This window comes from Lutra lutra, chromosome 3 (genome assembly GCF_902655055.1).
Source record: "Lutra lutra chromosome 3, mLutLut1.2, whole genome shotgun sequence".
Lineage (NCBI taxonomy): Eukaryota > Metazoa > Chordata > Mammalia > Carnivora > Mustelidae > Lutra > Lutra lutra.
This window is the reverse complement of record NC_062280.1, coordinates 70,125,130-70,143,041: the sequence shown is the minus strand read 5'-3', so window position 1 is coordinate 70,143,041 and position 17,912 is coordinate 70,125,130. Positions and strand designations below refer to the sequence as shown.

Below are 17,912 nucleotides of genomic sequence, written 5' to 3'. Positions count from 1 at the left end.
ATGGGTACATGTAACCCAAATCTGCTTTTTTAGCTCCAGGGAAAATTAGAATATACGGCCATCTTATTCCAACGCCCTTGTGGATGAGAACTAAATGGAAACCAAAAAGCTGTGGGCATTAACTGGCAAGATCCAACACAGGGAACAGCTACTGAGGGGGGTCTAGACCTGGGCCTGGCACTTTGCTTCCCTGGTTGTCTGAAAGGAATACCTCAGAGCCAGAGAGGTAGCAGTGAGTGTAAAAGCATCTGCTATTAACACTCCAGCCCTTTCCCTGGTGCCATTTGAAAACAACAGAACGAAAGAAGTAGAGTCACACTACATACCCTGAAGAAAGGCACTAAATCAGCAATCTTTCAGAACTGTGACTGTCCTAAAATCCACATTTTATATTTCTGGGTATTTCTGACAAGAGTATTTTATGTACATTCATAGATGAGTTTCTGTTTATTTTCCAAATGGAGGACTGAGAGGGAAGAATCACTGTGGAAAACCTTAGGTAAAACTTCTATAACAAAGGAAGGAAGGATGAACTCCCTGGCCGAGAAAAGGAGAGGGTCAGAGGGTGACAGAAGGAGGCAGCAGAGCCTGGTGCACTCCGTGGCAGAAGGCCAGGGTCTGCTGTCTGCAGTGCTCCGCCTGGCCACCCGCACCCCTGCCAGAGAGACGGAGCATGCTCAGGCTCTGTTTGGTCAGGGTCCTCGGCCAGCACATTTGAGTTCACTCGGAATTTAAGCCAAGTTTCAGCTCTGGGAGCCGACTGTGATTTTGAGCCCTTCTGGAAAACAACTGTTAAGTAAGCTGAAAGCTGAGACAGGGAAAACCAAACACTCACTAAAATGTGCTTCCTCAACCCTCTCCTCAGGCTCAGCGCCTCCAGCACCACTCCCCTGGGCACCCTGCATCAGCAGGGAGTGTTGGATGCCAAGCGAACCTCAGGAGGGCAACGTGACAGCTGCCCCCTCGTGGTTCCCTGGTTGCCCATGCATTGTTTTGCATCAAATGCATCTGTTGATGTACCTAGATCGCCTTCTATAAGTAAAAGCGTTTTAGTTGATAAAAATTATTTTTTCTTAACCCAGATCCAACTGAAGTTGACTTCCTCTAGTATCAATTTTCCATATGCCAAAAGCAGGGAATGAACTGCAATTACCTTTAGAGGTCAATTTGTAAACAGCCATATTAGATAGGACGACAAATAGATAATATGTATAGTAGTGTTATATATAAAATGATTTGTGCTAATTTCCAAATCGTAGATTACATTTTTGGATCTGTTTTTTGTTTTTAACAAGGCATGCCACAGTGAGAGTGTTCTGATCACCAAGGAGGAATACAACCAGCAAATACTCTGCCAAGAGCCCCAGCTCTGAACGTGCCGTCCCAGCACCACACAGCTCGCTCAGTACGGATTACCACAGGTTTGTCAACAGTCACATGAGGCCATGAAAATTGCAAACATGACCAACAGGGTGACACACTTCCTATTCGTAATACTCACTGCTGTTATTGCTAATAAGTCAGTAAAAGGAGCAAGAAGCTAAAAGATAAGATGAAGAGATGACTTTCCTAGATCTGTTAGGTCAAAGGAGAAAACATAGCTTAGGTGGCTTTTAATAACCTAGTTTAAAAAACAGCTTTAAGAAGAATAATTTAATTCTCCAGAACAGGGTATCTCATTGGGTCTATGTGTGAGGAAACTGTACCAGAAAGCAAGCGTTTGCCAGAAACACCAGATTTCCTACACATGCTTTTGACTCCAGTCACATGGTTTCTGACACCAGACAAAAGTCAGGGGAAAGAGAACAGTCTGGATGTGTCATTCCTAGAAGTATCCAGTTGATCTGACAAAGCATTTAATTCTTTTCGGTATGTGGCACAGAGTGGGATAGATGGTTTGCCTTAATCATGATCTAAAACAGTCATGCTCTGTGGTATTTCTCTTCATTCAAAGGAATTGAGTTAAGTGAACTCTTCGTGCTAACGAGTGGAAAGCTTGGCCCTGGCCACAGGTCTGGGAACAGCGCTGCACAGACTGTGTGTCATGGCGGGCCTATGGGACCAGACCACGTGGGTACCAGCCCCGGCTCTGTCTTACATGGAGTGTTTTGAGACAGGTGACTCAACCTGTCCAGGCCCTAGATTGTGCATCTGTGATAAAAGTTCGGATTGCCATGTGGATTATACAAGATGGTCCAGATAACAGTACAAGTGTCTGGTAAGAGTATAATGAATGACAGCTATGTGTGTTGTTATTCTAATTAATATTAGTATTATTATCCCCTATGTTTTTAACCAATTGCCAAGTTCACTTAGAATAGCCCTGTGACTTCTCAGACTGGTTTAGTGGTTCAAGTAAAGAGAGGTGTTCCCTCACCAGCTCTCAGGATTAACTAGTTCCTAAGAGATGGCCAAGGAGGAAGCCAGCGAGGCAACTGTTGGCTTTTTTTCTAAAATACATTAATTTATTTTCCTCAGCTTTTCATTGTGAAGCATTTAAAAAATGTATTATTCAACTTCTGGGTGTGTAGGACAGAAAGCTATCCAAAGAGAAACCACTCTCTCGTAATTTCATTATCCAGTGGTAACACTGGCCTTTTGATACTTTCCTCTATGTGCACATATCATATACACATAACATGTTTATTTTACAAAAAAATGGAATCATTCCAGTCATACTGGACCCTCGTCTCTATTTTTAAATCATCTGTCAGATCTGTATTATCACGAATGGCCCCACCTATTCTGTATATGGAGCTATCATCAGTTTTTAAAACCATAAAAACCACAAAAACCCAAAAATCTTTTATTGCACTTTATGCCGTTCTCATTTGCATTTCTAGATGGCGCCATGCTAGTAAGAGGGTGTCCATACATTCTTGTACAACCTTTCCATTTATTTTCCTAGGAATAAAATGATAGTGGTAGAGGGGTCTGAAAGGTAGTATTTTTACCAGCAACATATTAGAAAGCGTATAATGCTGGATATTTTCATAATGTATATCTTTGCCAGTCTGATAAATGAATTATGTTCCCTTACAGTTACTTGATTAGTGAGGTTGACTGTTTTTCATATGTTTATTGGCCATTTGATTCCACCTTTTGTGAAATGCCTTTCATGTCCTTTAGAATGAGATTATAATTAAAATGTTATTTTAAAGACAGCAACTCTGTCTACTATAGTGGTTTTCAAAGTGTGATCTGGGGACCCATGAGAGCTTTTAAAGGATTCAAGAGGTTAAACTGGTTTTCAGAATAACATTAAGACATGATGTGCCTTTTCTACTCCATTCTCTCACAAGTATACAGACTTCCAGAGGCGCGTAAGTGACAAAGCTGCTGGCTGAACGTAGAGGCAGGATTTATTGTTTCTTAAATGAATCAATAACTACATATTTATGCTTTTTTCTCCATTCTCATTTTGAGTGTGGTAAATGTTGACAGATATAATTTATTGAAACAAAAGCTCTTTGTAGCCCTCACTAATTTTTCAGAGTGTGATGGAGTCTGAGACCAAAAACTTTTAGACCTGCTGAGCTACTGTACAGGGGGAAATCGACTGTACGGCAGTTTATGATGGTACTGCTTTTGGCCATATGCAGCTGCTGCATTTTTATATAGAAAACTCCTCCCCATATGCTGATATACAGTATCTGAGACACTGTACCTCAAGGGTATCAATAGTAAGGTTAAAATCCCACTGGTCTTTTGGAGAACAGATCAAATAGCATCTCCTCAGGAAATCCTTTTATTACCTTGTCTGACTAGATGAGATTTCATGGTTGTATAGTCTCAGATATCCAGTACTTCTCTGTCATCACACTTATCAAAATAGTCATAAGATGTCACTTATATATTTATATTTCATAGTTTACATTAGACATTCAGATCCGTGCTGAGCTGTTCTGCTCATCACCACAGCACAGCCCAAGAGCCTGGTGCTCCAGCAGAGGTTCCGGGACCACCTGAGTGAATGAACGTCAGAAGCACACTTGGCATAGTCAACAGATTAGCTTATATATTTATATTCCCTTGTGTGATACCGTAATGTCTTTTAGTATTATTATCACTGTGCTGTTTCCTGCCCCGAGTATTTATTGAGCCACTGCTGTGTTCAAGGCACATTCTAGATGCTGCGGGTATAGTAATGAGCATAAGAAAAAGAAATTATCTGACCTTTTTACATTTCAGCCAGCAAGACACAGATTAAACAACCAACTACGGTTGCTTATTCACTCCAACAGCAGTTGCGGCTCTGAAGGAGATGATCCCAGGGCACATAAAGTGGAACCTCATCCCTCTTGGGGCAGAAACACTTCCTTAAAGACATGTTATTTCAGTGGCTATCTGATGAATAGGAGCCCGGTTGGATGTGGGTGTCAGGGATGGTATGCCGCTGAAAGGGATGACTTTTATATAGAAGAAAATGCATTTACAAGGACTCTGATTGAGTCCTCTGATTGAGGAAGAAATACACATCTGTTGAGGGACCAGAAGCCAGAGATTAAGAGGCAGAACTATATGCTCTTAAGGTAAGACTGCTGAGGTCAGAGTACAGAGGGTCTCCTGAGTCTCGTGAAGGGTTGGCCTTTGTATAGAGTAATCCCTGACACGGATTTAAAAGAGGAATCATCTGTTAGACTTGCACTGGCCTCTTCCTGCAGGAAACAACATTATTACATGCTTTGTTAATTATTTAAGTCCAGAACAAAACCCATCATACCTACACTCAAGCAGACAGTATGACTTTTGTTTCCCTAAAAAAAAAAAAAAAAATTCGGGCTGCCTGGGTGGCTCAGTGGGTTAAGCCTCTGCCTTCAGCTCATGATCCCAGGGTCCTGGGATCCAGTCCCGCATCGGGCTCTCTGCTGGGCAGGGAGCCTGCTTCCTCCTCCCTCTCTCTCTCTGTCTCTCTGCCTACTTGTGATCTCTGTCAAATAAATAAAATCTTTAAAAAAAAATCCATTTAACTCACTGGCCCTGGATAGAGATTTCAAAAGTATAAAAATAAATTAGAGTATTGTAAAACGCAAACAGAAAGCCCAACGAAATGTCTAGTAACAGGAGTAAACAATACCATCATCTCCAGAGTGCATGCAGTATTCACCGGGCAACAGCAGGTGGCGTAAGGCGTCGCGTTACCGCTGTGGCTCTCCGGAGCAGAGATAAGTTACTTAAATCTCTGCTGAGTCAGGGAGGAATAATGTCAGCTTCCAAACATGCTATTTATATTCCTGCAGCACGTGACCTGGCTCAACGGTTGCATCCCAGGCTTGCTTCTTCCACTCACACAATACAATTCTCTCATTACTGAGTTTGTTTTACACTTGACAAAATTTAATAGGATTTATAGCATCAAAAGTGTTCTTTTAAAAGTGTTTTTATAGTCTCCCTACCCCCTCCATCAACCGATACAGCCCTCTGCAAATCCCTGGGCAAACAGTATTTTTATTTCCACTGGAGAGACGCCAAGGCTCCCTAACACAGAGCGTGTGGTACAGAGAAATGTCTGGTGACTGTCTTTCGTCTCAGACGATGTGATTTCAATATTCTTTTCAAATACTGAGACGTATGATAAGGCAACAAGCTTTGAAGATTGCTGTTTTGTTTACCTATGAAAGGGAGCCTTATTAGATGTCCAAAAAAATTGAGCATAAAAAGCAAACAAAACTCTATGCTTAGAAGTCAGTCTGTCCTCAAGTTCACTGGTTCTCTTCTGCAGTGAAGCTGGTCACAGTCCTTCAAAGCCGGAAACCATGACTCAGTACGGGGCTTACTCACCTCCACTCTGCCTTGTTGTGCAGGAATGAGTTACACTGGTCGGGAAGGTTCGTGTCATTTGACATGGACTCCAGAATCGAAATGATTTGCTTAAAAGATGGCCGTTTCTGAGGAAGAGAAAAGAATCACTTGTTGGGACTTAAAGTAAGTCTTGAAGAGAAAACCCGCCAACACAATAAGCTGGACGCACCACAACAAATAAAACGGCATGCGGTGTCCTGAGTCAGAGTACAGCTGTCAGACCACTCAGGTTGAAGGGGACCATATTCCTTATTTTCAATAAATTTTCTAAGAACAGAGGCAGATGTCATTTTTCTACTGTGTGGCCTAACGGTGGAATAATTACAGTTTTTCTCCAGGTAAGGAAAGTATGAGTTCTCTCTTGGGTATGATGAAGGCCTCCTAAAAGGAAAAGGCAAGTCCTTTAAAAACCCAGGGGATACAGCAAGTTTAGTAGAAGTTAACGGCAGAGTCTGAGCGGGAGGTATACCGGTGTTCATTATAAAATTCTTTCAACTTTTCTGTAGGTTTCAAATTCTTAGAATGAAATGATGGGGGAAACCCTAGTTAATGTTATGAGAACTAACAAAATTGCCTCAACCACTTGCTCAGAGAAAAATTCCCCAGTTTTCAAGCCATTTTTAACTTCACTGTTCTCAGTGTTTAATCCATGTCGTGACTCGTTCTGGACTTGAGCTGGGAAACTCTAAGGCACGGTTTACTAGAAACAGAGAAAGCAATGGTTAGGTGCATTTCTTTAGCTAGCAGTAACTCTACTTGTCTGTTTCTTTAGACTCCAGCTAAGGTTGAGACAGAAGATTAAAACAAAAATGGAAGAAAGATAATAAAAGGATGATGCACATTCTCTCTTCATCACGCCTCATAATTACACCATTTCTGAGAAAATTACAGTTGCAGCAATTAAAACATGCATTTTAATTTAGGAGCACAAAACAAGAATGAAGTGTTGAGGTAGCTTGCTCTCAGGACTTGAGTGCTTCCTACATTAAGAGAAACGATTTTTCCATTTTTTAGGAATATAAAACTGGGATACTTATTCTGAGTTCTGCCTGCATTGCACTTTTTTAAGGGAATGTGTGCCTGTGTGTGTGGTGTGTAAGTAGAGGGCATAAGTAGCTAAATGTCACCAATCCACATAAAAGCATTCTAATAAGAAAAGAAGTAAATGCCTGAAGTAGGACATTTGAAAACTATTTTGTCCTCTTTTAGCTTTATCCCCATTTTAATTCCTCCTACTATGTGTCAGTGGATGAAAGGAAAAGTGAGTTGTTTGCTCAGGAATTAATTATAAATACAGGATTTTCATTTTGCACAGAAAAGCAGCAGGAGGGGTTAATGAATTTTTTAAAGACTATTTCTCCCCACATTTAATCATTCTTGGAATAAAGTAAAAACTCTTTTGAAATCAGGTGACAAGTGTCCCTAGAAAAACATTTTATAGGTAGAATATACTCTCAGATGGAAATTATCAAAGTGAACATTTTAAAAACACAACAATGTAGAAATTTGTGGTAATGGTATTTTATGAATACTCTGGTTGCAGAATATAATACCTGGTCCAGGCTTAGGTTCCTTTTAGTGTTATGTAGATTTTGCTCGCATTAAAAAAAATTATAACTAGGACCATCTATTAAGCATCTATATACATTACTTTTTATCTTCATTATGTAGATAAGGAAAATCCATCTTAGAAAAGTATGGACTGCCCAGCATCACACTGGAAGCAAGTTTCTGAATCAGGAGCAATGCTCTTAAACCCTTCAATGCTTTATTACATGAGGGTAAGATGTTACTTCCTATCAAACTCAGGGCTTTTTTTTTTTCCTATTTAGAAATGCCATTTTAGAACTGGAAACGATACGCACCTTTAGTTCCTCCTTCTCTTTGATAAAACACTTTGAGCACCTGGTATAAGCCATTGGCATGACCTGACATTCACCCAATACTAGCTTTCTCTTGTATTCCCTTCACCGTCCTCATTGCAAAAGAACATTTTTCTACAGGTGAGCTGAATATTTTCATCTATGTCTTTAAAGCACAAGGACTAGGGGGAAAAAAGGAAATAAAAGTTTTTAGCCAGTGATAGCTCTCTCTGTATGCACAGGAGTGGCAAGCACTAGTGGCTGAACTGCTACATACTTAAAGCCAGAGAACTAGAAGGTGCCTTGGTCTGGCTGCTTTAGTCAACACAGGGGCCTCCACTTACTGAGTGCGTGTGATGTGCTGAAGGCAGCCCTGTTCCCTCGAGGAGACTGCAGTCCATATAGGAAGAAGACACATTTAAAAAATAAAACAACATAGGGTAAGGCAGTAGCCCAGACTTGGTTTAGGAAAAGGAGGACGAAGTATGGGCGGGGGTAAACAGAACAGCCAGGGAAGGCTGGCCAAGAAAACCCTCAGGGGAGGAAAGAAAAGAAGAGGGCATGCGCAGGGAAGGGAGGTGTGTAAGGCAGTCTGGAGATCAGCCACGAGAGCACTGCAAGTGGAGACTGTAGTTTGGGGCATACTTAAATACTGGGGGGATGTATTAATTGTATCAGAATAAAATGCCCTGAATTTAGGAAGTAAAAATCAGTCTTAAACTTTCTTTATACTTCACGTAGTTAGAACACGAAACTCCACCAGACCCAAAGAAAAGTGAGCTTGCTACATGTTAAAGACATGCCAGCTTCATGGCATTAACACCAGGTCTAAGGTCCTTCCTGTGTTACGTGTTTACACTATTAATTAATGTACCTTAAGTGTATATTCTCAGAATTTTAATCAATGAAGTACAGAGTTTCCGATTAAGAAATTCAAAACCTGCTTTGCATACTGAAATATAACTGCAATTACAGAGAATCTAGTTGCATTAATCTAACTCAATGCAAATAATTCTAGGTGAAATTTTTATTTAAGTAGCAGAAAAATACTGCAAAAAGGACTACATATGCCGCAACGGACAGAGAACTTGTAGAAAGAGTATAGAGAAGGTAGTATGGCAGCATTTAAAAAATACAAATGTTCTAGAGCAAGCCTGCAAACAGCTGAGTATATTTTCCGCTGGATTAGCTGCAAAGTGCAGGCATTTCTCTTACTGCTTAAAACCCCCATATTCTGCAAACCACACACTAAAATAGGACCTAAACACAGGTAGGGCAGACCATGCCATACCTATGCAACTTTGTCATGGAATGCTAATAAAAACAGTAATACTAAATAAAAACACTTAACAGAATTTAAAAATGTTAAAATTCTTGAATTAAAAAAACAGTACTAATAAGAGACTCTCCTTTTAAAAAAAAAAAAAAGGTGAAGGTAGTTTGATGAAGAGGAGTGAAAGCAAAGACGAAGGCTGCTGTTCTTGAGGCAGAGGTGCAGTGTGCAAATCTGGAAAGCACCCCCCACCCAAACTCCTCGGAGACAAAGCACAGGCCACACCAGCCAAAAGAGAGCGCACGGGGCTGAGAGGCCCCACAGATTTGCGAACCCGGCTGCTCTGTGGGCTGCACTACTGTACAAGCTCCTGTACTTGGTGTTGAGCTGTTCTCACAAGGTGGTGCGGACCCAGGTGCGAGGTAACGGGTGGGATGTGGCAGGTGAGAACTCAAACTCACTGGGTGTGCATCCTTCCCACTAGAGAAAGATGCTATGTGTTACTGGCACATGTCCTTCCTAGTGGCCAGACTGGAACTGGGTTTAAATTAAGGAAGAAATTCCACTCCTGAGTCTTTGTTTTTAGATTTCTTTTTTAAGAAGTCAGTTTGCAATATATCTACTTCCATGAAAAAGTGGACAAATTTGAACTATAAAATTACAGTTCATTTCTTGGGCCTGTCTCTTCTTCCAGTGTTTAATCTGTAAGGATCTTACTTTCTAACTTTTTATTATGAAAAATTTCAAACACACACAAATGTGGAGAGAACAATGTAACGAGCCTCCATATACCTATCACGTGGCTTCAAAATTTATCCTGCCCAATCTTGTTTAATCTATACCGCCACCTATTTGCTTTCAGTTTATTTTGAAGCAAATCCAAGACTCGCCTATTATTTTATCCTTAAATATTTCCGTATGTGTGTGAGTCTTTTAAAATGATCTTTGCAGGGAAAGGAAGTGGGCCTTCATGCTCAAATGTGATAACCACATGAAAGTCTAAATTTTGGAGTGTCTCCAACTCTATTGTGATAGCTTCAAAACATCATGAATCTGGGCAAGGAGTATGTATCAGGTTTCTCTAGAAGGGCTACTGTGGCCAGGTCTTCAGTTCAGACCGCTTGGGTTCACTCTCCAGTCTCACCATGTACTAGCTGAGGCCTTGAGCATGACTTAACTTCTGTGTGCCTTGATCCTTCATCTGTAAAATGGGTGGAAAAACACAACTTACGTCACAGAGCTATTGTGAGGAATCAATGAGCGAATGTACATGAAGTACTTGGAACGGTGCCTGGCCCAAAATAAGCACTGTGTGCTGGCCATTTTTAGAACATGAAGGTGCAACAGTGCTTATTAAAGATTAAAAACAAAAGAATGCAATTCTCTCAACTGAATTAAGAGTGCCAGGCGGCTGTAAGAAAGAGCCAGTCATGAAGTTCTAAGGATAAGGGAGGCAGCCAGCAGCTTTGCTTTGTAATGACTCTTATAACCTCAAGTGTTAAAAACCTCAAAGCCAAATAAGTGGAATTTCAGAATCCTGAACAAGGACCAAAAAACAAACAAAAAATTGATATATACCTTGGCATCAGCTTCCCAACACTGACGTAACAGCTCAGCAAAACTCCTGGGGCAGCTGCTTGGAATGGTTAATCTCTACCACAGAGAGAGGAAAAGACAAAGCAAGGATTTACTCATGGAGGTAAGCAAATACCCACTGAAAGTTCTTAAAAGAGTTACATTAAGAGCACAAACAAGTCATTAAATGTTAAGCTTCTACAGACTGATAGATGGCTGGTGAGAATTTATGTTTAGATTCATCATATCTCATCACTAAAGACACTTTTAATCCTGTTCTTCTAAAAAGACCAGTTAGGCCATGGGTGCCGCATCTCTGAAAATGTCTTCAGCACAGACCCGCACAGAGATCATTTGAGAGAAGTGGGCCTCTTCTGATTGGCCAATAAGAGATTCTGGACATAGGACTCATTAGTGCAAGGGCTGGATACAACAAAGATTACACTGTGAGCATTGGTCCTGTTCCAACATGTTACCGAAGTGCTTCTCTAGGACTCGCCATGCCCCTGGAGGCTCTTTAGGGATCTACGGAGGCATTTTTGTTTATTTTTAAAACTGGAGACTTGCCCCTGGAGCGGGTCAAGAATGCTGGACATCTTTCACTACGTTGTAAATCCCTGACCAAGTACTCCCTTGCACTCCACCAAACTTCAGATGCCCCACGTGCAATCAAACGAGGTTTAATCATTTTCTGGCTCTAGACTCGCTCTTTGATTTACAAGAAACACAAAAGTATATTTTGAGCAGATTTCAAATGCAATGAACTAAGAATGCAACTACCAAATAAAATAAATCAAGAGCAGATTGATGTCTGCATTATTCATATCCTCCCCAAGATTTTTGGAAACTGTCACCTACAACAGCATTGCTCATGCTGCTGGAATCATGGAGACCACTCGACTCCAGTCTGCATTTGTAGCTGTTGAATCCTATCTATCCATAGGTACGAGCTCTAAATTGTTCCATTTTCTCCTCTACTGTGGTCATGCCTGCGCATTTATACACAGTAATACGTATTTATTTCTTCGGTATATTACAATGAGGACATTATGTTGACTTCAAAATACAATGTGTGTGGGTAGGTTGTACTACATCCGAATTTCATTTCTGGAAAGTAGAGGGAGCATGAACAGAGTTGTTCTCCAGAGAGGCCTGGGTGTGACAGTTGAGAACCACAACACTAAGAAGTACCAAGATGAGTTACTCTGCAGTTTTCTTGTTTACCAAAGAAGTTTTGCAAATAAAAAACTGAAACTGAACTTAGTTGGATTTGGGGGAGGGCTACGTACAAAACTAGAAAAAGAGTTGCCCTGGCAAGAAAATAGGTGATCTGCATTTAGAATTAGAGATAACCTTAAAATCAAAATAAATCAAAATAAATACAACCCAAAAGTTTATAAACAAATGGCCCTCGCTAAGTTAAAGGCTATGCTAAACATTTTTTTTTAACTGATTACATAGAATAGAGAAGACTTGGTCAGCTGTACTCTTGTTTTACTGTAATGTGAACTGGAAACCTTTTGATGAAGACCTAAAGGAAAATCAGGCGTTTACTTTTTAAAAATATTTATATAGGATGGTTGGTTAGGAGTGGCAACTGAGAGAAACAAAGTGACTGCAATTATTCAGCTGAATGCACCCCATGGCAAAGTAATTTCTTATTTTCAATATAACTTTTTCACATTTTTCTAAGAACTGAAATGGGACCTGGATGAATATGGATGGATGTTAATCTTTTCTGTCATCTTTTCTTACTGAGAAACTTTTTAGCTACCGCATCTGAGACATTATGTAAGAAGACATAATTTTTTAAAATTATCTCATATGGTCAAATATCAGTTAAATCTAGACTCAGACACTAATGTAGGGTTTGTTTTGGTGCACTAAAAAAGTACTTTAAGAGAAAATCCATAGTATTTGAGTCCTGATTACAGAACGATGGGCATTCCTAATGCATTAAAACATCCTGAAATAACCAGATACCAGCAACAGATTAGCCACACTACTTAAAACTTAAATATTTTACAAGTTCCAAATTTAAAATGAAAATACTTTCCAACCACTAAATTAGGCATGACATTTTTGAAAGAGTATATTTCTTTTTCTGCATTGTTTTCTACATAAGATGAAAAAAATTACTTTTTGTCAATTATTTTTTATTATCTTTTTTCCAAAGAGTAGTCATCAATGGATTAAGTTTTTTGAGGATTTCTGTCAACAGTATGGGGTGCCTATTAAGAATAGTTTGGTTAAGTGACCGAAAATTCTCAGGTCATGATCTCAGGGCTAAGAGATAGAGCCCAGTGTCAGTCTCTCTAGAAGAAAAAAATGGTTTTGTTACTTAGAACAAAACATATTTTATGAGAATCTAAGAACTTGTAAAGATAGAAATTATGCTATCAGAATATTTTGAATGACCACTGAGTTTTAGAGAAATTACGAAGACAAATACACATGTCTATAAGAATTACAAAATTTACTAGTAATATCCTCCTAATTTCATGACTTCTGTAAAGGTTCAGTCTTTGCTTTAACAGTGCTTTATGTATTTAGTTTTAATAGGATTTAATATTAGGAAAAATTATTGTTTAAAGGCCTTATTTCATTATTAAGCAGTCAGAAGCAAAAACCTTCAAATATTTTGAGAAAGTATTGATCTTCCTATAGATCCAAAAGCAATCTAAATGGTGAAACTGAATAAGGTCCAGAGTCTAGTTAAGATTAGTAATTATCAGTGACAACTTTCTGGTTTTGGTATTGGCCAATACCTGTATCTCACCAGTGGGGGAAGCTGGATGAAGGATACACAGAATTCCTTTTACTATTTTTGCAACTTCTGTGAGTCTATAATTATTTCAAAATAAAAAGTTAAAAAGAAAAGGTAACTCTAATATTTGGATATAGGTGTATTCTAGGGTGGCTGGCTTACATTTAAAATGTCTCCCTAAGTTTAAACACATCATTCTTTATTTAAAGGAGGTCTGTAAAAAAACAAAACAAAACATACATACATACATACATATATACATATATATATATATATATATATATATGGCTTACTCTTTTCAACTCAAGAACCCAAGGTATTCCAAAGTAAAAATAAATGAAATAATTAGAAGTTGAAAGGATTTGTAAATTATTTTTAAATCAAAGTCTCAATTTTATTATGAAATGAAATAAATCCTTGGCCTTTTTTTTTTCCCCAAGTTTTTATTTAAATTCCACTTAGTTAACATATAGCGTAATATTAGTTTTGGGTGCAGAATTGAGTGATTCATCACTTACGTAAAACACCCAGTGCCCTCCTTAGTCCCCATCACCTCTTTAGCCCATCCCCCCCCCAACTTCCCCTCTAGCAACCCCTTCAGTTTGTTCTGTGTAGTTGAGACTTGGCAATCCTTATAATGTTACGTCAACAGAATCTGTTTTGGTAACACGTGTCTACACTTATGAGATGAAATGAAGACTCCTTTGTGAATGGTGACAATGGAAAGTACAATTAGACTTAATTTCCATATTTTTGACAAATACTGAACAGAGTGAGAGTAGACAGGTAAGTAGCCTTGTAATACCCAGTTTTCCTTAAGTTCAGTCAAAAGTTGGGAAAACTTGCTTCGCCACCTGGGGTTTCTTGAACTTGCTATTCTGTGTCCAGAAGGGGAGGTACCAGAGTACCTCCGGGGGTTTTCAGCCGACTATCAGGTCACACACGGATGAGACAGCAACATTGGACTCTCGGGAATCCCTGAGGGAAAGGACGGCTGACAGCCTCCTCCTGTACAAGCTGACGAAGTTCTCGAGGTTACAGATGGGTGATTCCTGGCCCACGAGCCAGCTACCCAAAGGCAGCGTCTAAATTCATTTTTCTTGTCTGCTTTAAACATCCTCGATACTCATGTTCTGAAAGTGCTTTAGATGCACACCTTCTCTGCCACCCTTTAGAGGAAATATTATTTTAAAATACTGTTTTTTTTCTTATACATCTTTGGAGGATCCAGTCAGCTTTTAAAAAACTTTCTTCTAATTTTCTTGGAACAACAGAGGGAAAAAAGTTACACTGAGTGTTCCGCTCCAAAGTCAACATTAGGTCAATCGCTTTCTTCACCCTCATGTGTAAACCCAGAACCAAACATCTAATCACCTCACTGGCAAAAGAAAATGGAACAGAAGCAAGCCGGTTCTCATGTCATGAAAATATCAGTTATCCTGCGTACGAAGGTCTGATTTAATAGCACACCAGGAATAAGCAGGACATTTAATTAAAACAGAACAGCTCCTGTGAAACACTGAGCGAGACACATTCTTAAATATAACGCCTTTTGCTTTTTCTTAAATTGGCAGCTCTCTCCCATCAAGTTCAGCCTTCGTGAACATTTCATCTGTTCTCAATAGCTCGGGAGGACAAATTAATAAGGGTTAGGGTTATGTGATCTAAACTATGGAAACTTGGTTTCTCTTAGTCAATCGCAGCTGTTTGGTTAACGTAGTCTGTCCCTGCACTCACATGGGGAGCAGATCAATCTAATTCTTTCATAGCGTTAAAAAGGGCATATCTCCACGTAGTCACCTTTTTGCAAATTATTTGATCCTCGGGTTGCGCGCTTACCTTCTGCGGAGGGCACTGATCAGCTCTGGCAACGAAGCTCTGTGAAATCAGGTTGTTTTGCATTGCAAAGACAACTGCGGGTTTCCAGTATGGGATCTAAGTTCTCCTAGTACCTTTACTGGATGCCTTGTCCTTATGCTGAGGATTTCCATGCCTGTGCATTTCAGTCACAATTTTAAACCTTTCAAAATGTAGTTGCTCTCTTTGATATGAATGTACCACGTTCTCTGATGTAGGCTCATAGGTCCAACTAACTGAAAGCCTCAATTTGTGGGAAGAAGAAAAGCGAGGCTGGGGACACAGCACAAACGGTGTTTACGCCACTGAAGTTCTTTTGAAATGGAAAGGCTCTGCATGAAGAAGGGAACAGTTATGCCACTGCCTCGCCAATTCCAGTGAGGAGCTCATCTTCAATGTAGTGTTCAACGTAGGTGGCAAAACTGTAATTTTTCCCTTTTTTGAAACTATTTTTTCTTCTTTTATTTTTGAAATTCTCATCTAAGCGACAGTTTCTTGTACTATAGTGACTCCTGCTGGGAGAGGTAAGTTGAAGTAGCTGAAGGTCTCTTACAGATAGATCAACTCCCGGCCAGTAAAAAAGATGTCCTAAACGCAGGAGATGGAGTTAAACTGTTCCCCTACCTTGGACGCAATGGCTTCTTTCATCACTAAGAACAAACCCCTAGGTTTTACAATTGAGACTGAGAAACTAGTACAGTACTTGTACAATTTTTGATCTACAGCATCACGACGTGAAGCTGCAACAATTAGATGTAAAGGGTCCATTCATGAGGAATAACATCACTTTGACCCTTTGTGTTAGCTCCTACTGCTAATCTTTCCATAAGCGTGAACTTACTTTCAATTTGAAGAAGATGAAAAAGTCTTTTGCAAAACCCCAATACTGTTTTCTGATCTATGTACCTGAATGGAGAATCATAGTCTTACCTCGTTTTTTTCCACTACAAGCCAAGCTACTTGTAATCCTTCCAAACCTTTAAAGGGGACCTCCCTTGTTAGCATCTCCCAGAGAACCTGGAACAAAAAGAAAATGGAATTTTTATTCTTGTACTTTATATTTTTGGCGTATTACTGAAACTTATCTAACACTTTACTGTATCCAATTACCAGACAAAACCAACCCCACCTGTAGAAGCCTGGACAAAACTTACATATTCATGCAGAGGACTTCTTCTAAATATTATGTACATACACACATTTTATATACACATACACACACGAGCACACACACATACATTCATTTTTTGTTCATTTTTATAAAGAAAAAAACTAGTTTAGAAATCAGAACATTCAGAGCCAGACTTATGAAACCAATGCGCCTACATAATTTATCCTGCAAGTTACTAGAATTCTCACAGATTCCCACAAATTAGGTTTTATGTTTTGTTAGTCCAACACTTTTTACCTTCAATCACCAATAAACTTCTCTATAAGATAATAACTGGGAATTCAACTGTATTTTTAAAGGTTCAGTAATGGTCTGATAAAAAATACTCAGCCCTAAATCCAAACCACTGGCTAAACCATTCCCCCCGTAATGGTAGATATTTGCAGAACTGTAACACGTAAATTGTGTGTTTTGGAGGAAGATCTCTCAAAATGAGTTGGTCTAAGGGAGTCATTTTCTTCCACCTCTAACATAATTATATGTTTTAAAATGTAATAAACATTTTATTTATATGTTATGTTCATATATATGTTATGTTCATATATATAGGCTAGGGGTCTGTGTGTGTGTGTGTGTGTGTGCGTAATTTATGTGTGTGTTCATATCTCTGCAATCCTTAAGACGAGCATGATTAATAAATTTGCACTGGAATGCCCAAAGAAACCAAACTGATGCTAGGAACACTGAAAACACCCAACGATTTGGGTTTCATTTAAAATACTAAGTAATGGAGATTTTTACATTTGGGTAACTTTCTCAATTTATACAAAAGGGCATCAAAATCTAAGTCTACCAATATATTTTTGAAGTGATAAAACAATTATAATTTTATCAGTAATCCTAAAAACAACGACTGTCATTTACTGAGTGATTACGTTTCAGATACTTTGCTAAACTCTTTACGGGTGTTACCATGATTATGACCAATCCCAGAGAATAATACGATCCTCATTTTATAGATGAGGAAATTAAGGCTTCAGAAAGTTAGACAAACTTGCCCACAAACACTCCGTTATCAAGTGGCAGAGCTAGAATGTGAACTTGCTGCCTCACCCCAACAGTCAAGCTCTTAACGTGAGGTAACTCTAGAGAAGCGAGGCTGCAGTACGAGAGAGAAGCCATATTTCAGGGGTGGAGCCACGGCAGAGGCGAGAAACAGAGGAGCTCAGCAGTTTTGAGTTAGACTGCTCTTGTTCTAAAAACAAAACTAAAAAGCCCACTTCTAAATAAGAAAGTAGATTGAGAACACGTACTCCATTCAAGAAGGTCCCCTGGACCTTTCACTCTATAGAGCCACTGTTTTCTCAGCCAGTGTTCAGTCATATTTGAATCAGGACATGCTAAGTGAACTCTGGCTAATACGAAGATAATTAGCAGGAAAATCAGGGAAATTGGCAGATGCTGTTCAAGCAGGAGAAAAAAAATTCACTGAAGCCTCTTTGGGCTTTTAATCAAGTGTGTAAGGTACTTCTCTAGAAGAGCTACTGAATAATTCTATTTGAGTCCCAGAAGTGATTAAGAAAAAGTAAGGGACATCCCAGAAGGGGACGATTCTAGCAAGCACTGTAAGTAAAGGACCAGAACAGGTATGCAGTCTGCACAGAG

The 17,912-nt window shown here is 39.4% G+C and overlaps 1 protein-coding gene across 4 annotated transcripts in view; it reads right to left on the bottom strand.

The window, feature by feature from the left end:
• Positions 1–17,912, bottom strand: part of MAP3K20 (mitogen-activated protein kinase kinase kinase 20) — a 179,804-nt gene that overhangs the window by 47,263 nt on the left and 114,629 nt on the right. For all 4 annotated transcript variants that reach the window (XM_047722186.1, XM_047722184.1, XM_047722187.1 and 1 more), the window contains exons 8-10: positions 16,067–16,153; positions 10,516–10,590; positions 5,782–5,888 (exon numbers count right to left, since the gene is read on the bottom strand). In XM_047722186.1, the coding sequence (XP_047578142.1) occupies positions 5,782–5,888; positions 10,516–10,590; positions 16,067–16,153 (269 nt within the window). The remainder of the gene's footprint in view (positions 1–5,781; positions 5,889–10,515; positions 10,591–16,066; positions 16,154–17,912) is intronic.